The sequence below is a fragment of the Triticum aestivum genome, chromosome 3D (genome assembly GCF_018294505.1).
Source record: "Triticum aestivum cultivar Chinese Spring chromosome 3D, IWGSC CS RefSeq v2.1, whole genome shotgun sequence".
In the NCBI taxonomy this organism is placed as follows: Eukaryota; Viridiplantae; Streptophyta; class Magnoliopsida; order Poales; family Poaceae; genus Triticum; species Triticum aestivum.
In genome coordinates this window covers 485,962,996-485,965,931 of record NC_057802.1, presented here as the reverse complement: position 1 = coordinate 485,965,931, position 2,936 = coordinate 485,962,996, and the positions used below count along the sequence as shown (strand labels likewise).

Genomic DNA, 2,936 nt, shown 5'->3' with positions numbered 1-2,936 from the left:
GATTGTGGGTGGTGAGAAACTTTGCTATTGACCTCATGTTTGAGGATGCGCTCCTACCATGGAATTAGTATTAGTTGACTCCCGCGTGCCCCTAAACAAACTGGCCTCACCAGGAATTTCTCGCACTGCATGCATGTATATTTATTCGAGTTCTAGCTAGAAGCCTCAACAGATTTGAAGGAGACGAAGCACAACAGAAACGTTCTTAATTAACCTCGCCTCTCAACAACCGGAAAAACAAGCGTCCCCATCTGCCACTGGCGGATCATATCGTATGCAGAACCGGAAGGAAAGAGACACGGAGCTGGTCACACCAATCAGCTGCTCGATCTAGCTATTGCTCTCCAGCTTATGTACATGACCGGTTCACATATCAGTCGAGTCAACTGCATGTAACCATCAGGCTAATGTTTGTTACCATTATTTCTGTATCATATCATTACCAACGCTCTTTGATTAATTTTCGGAGCCACTGGGAAGAAAAAGAGTACAGTGGCCGAATTCAATGACGCTTAAGATTGGTGGCAACTACCGGTGTATAGTAACGTTCCAACGAAGCCAAAATAATCATTGTTAATTTTAAGCACGCGGCAACACAGATGCATTCTCGGCCAAGGCTAGGTCTTTGAATGCCTGGTATATAAGTAGCTTCATATGCTCGAGCTATGGCAACACGCATTCTCCACCGATCGACCACTTCACGCTTCTCTCTTCCCGTCCAATTAATCTTAGTCGAGCTAGCAAGCTAGCTTCGAAAAAATGGCGGCTATTCCTGCAAATCTGATGGTTTGTGCATTGCTGCTCCTCGCTGTGGGGTGCCAGGCCAGCCCATTCTGGCCACTGCAGATCGGGTTCTACCACGACAAGTGCCCCCAGGCGGAGGCCGTTGTCAAGGGCGTCATGGAGAAGGCCATCTCCAAGAACCCCGGCAATGGCGCCGCCATGATCCGCATGCTCTTCCACGACTGCTTCGTCGAGGTACTGCAAGAAACTTATAAACGAACTTGCAAACATCTATGTACAACTGATTAGCCAGGCTTGATTAATTTCGTTGAGTTGTTGATTAGGGATGTGATGCGTCCGTCCTCCTCGACCCGACCCCGTTCAGCCCGACACCGGAGAAGCTCAGCCCGCCGAACGACCCTTCCCTGCGCGGCTTCGAGCTGATTGACGCGATCAAGGACGCCGTCGAGGCGGCCTGCCCGGGCGTCGTCTCCTGCGCAGACATCATCGCCTTCGCGGCCCGTGACGCGTCCTGCATCCTCAGCAGGGGCAAGGTAAACTTCGAAATGCCGTCCGGCCGCCGTGACGGCACCTTCTCCAACGCCTCCGGGCCGCTCAAGTTCCTGGTCCCACCGGCGTCCAACCTCAGCGAACTCGTCGCTAGCTTCGTCGTCAAGGGCCTCAACACGGAGGACCTGGTCATCCTCTCCGGCGCGCACACCATCGGGCGCTCCCACTGCTCCTCCTTCGTCCCCGACCGCCTCAACGCCCCCTCCGACATCAACGGCGGCCTCGCCGCGTTCCTGAGGAGGCAGTGCCCGGCCGACGCGACCCCGGGCGGCAACGACCCGACGGTGATGCAGGACGTGGTGACGCCCAACAAGCTGGACAGGCAGTACTACAAGAACGTGTTGTCGCACACGGTGCTCTTCACCTCCGACGCGGCGCTCATGACGTCGGAGGAGACGGCGAGAATGGTGGTGGACAACGCCAACATCCCCGGGTGGTGGGAGGACAGGTTCGAGAAGGCCATGGTGAAGATGGCCGGCATCGAGGTCAAGTCCGGCTACCAGGGCCAGATCAGGAAGAACTGCCGCGCAATCAACTAGTACTGAGTGGAGTGGTACAGCTGCGCACGTACGTGTGCATGCATGGTGAAAGATTACTCAGTCTCGATTCATTCTTTGCTCTAACCTGCAAGCGAGTTCATGTTATTGTAAAATTTGGCAATTCTTTCACTGCGCTTTTTTCTTAATTGTGGTTTTCTCTTTGGTTATTTCTTTGTTCAATTCTCTCCGAGCTACGGAATTCTTTGTGTATATGGGGTAGTACATGTGTGACTGCAAAGCAATGTTGTTATAATGTTCTGTATTTGGAATAATAAAGTGATGCATGCAATAAAAAAAAAATTGAAGATGTACACCAATAGACATGCATTACTTGTATTTTCATAATAATAACGATACAAAGATGAGACGCATACAAGCAAATACCGCCATGGCCGCAACTACCAAACTTTCCAATTTTCCGGCGAGCGGCACCCAAACCTGCACCCATCAACCTGCTTCCTCGCATTCGCCCTAGAACAATGTCACAGCTCTCTCCCGCTTGCAGCCCCCATCCCCATCTCCGGCGAGGTACTGGATCGGCCTCGCCGTGGCCGACGCTCATTGCTGTTGTTCCTCGTGTCGTCCCCGCCTTTAGCTTTGGTCTGAAATCGACCGACGCCAGAAAAGAAAATTAGGGACCTGAGTTGGCAAAACCATTAATTACCTCAGTTGGTGCGTACGCATATAGTATTCTTTCCCCTCTCGCAAGGCAACTAAGGGAAGTTTTCTTCCCTTCGATCTTCACCGGCGAGCCCGTGGATTCGCCTCCCCTCCGTCTGCCGCTCCGGCGGCCGGTGGCGGGGGAGGGTATTCCTGGTGCCTCGACTTAGATAGGTAGGGTTTTGGTTCTCGCAAGGGCGGCGCTTCTTCTTCGAGTCAGTCTTCCGGACTCCGATCCTCCTTAAATTCGTTCGTCGGTACGGATTAGACGGAGCTCAGGCGTAGATTCTTGCCAGCTCCTCGGAGCGGCGAAGTTAGGGTTTCTCGTCGTGCGTACGCAACAACGAGATTTGCTGTCATGTTCTTCAGAGCGATTCAAGGATTCAATGGCGACGACTGCGGCTCCCAAACGTTGGTCCTTAGGGGCACGTGCACGAAGACTTC

At 52.9% G+C, this 2,936-nt stretch overlaps 1 protein-coding gene across 1 annotated transcript; it reads left to right on the top strand.

The window, feature by feature from the left end:
• The first annotated feature begins 662 nt into the window (after positions 1 to 662).
• LOC123075045 (peroxidase 2) lies at positions 663 to 2,082 on the top strand. Its single transcript, XM_044497735.1, has 2 exons — positions 663 to 978; positions 1,068 to 2,082. Exons 1-2 carry the CDS (start codon positions 760 to 762, stop codon positions 1,830 to 1,832), a joined length of 984 nt encoding a protein of 327 aa, XP_044353670.1. The 5' UTR covers positions 663 to 759; the 3' UTR covers positions 1,833 to 2,082.
• Positions 2,083 to 2,936: the final 854 nt, after the last annotated feature.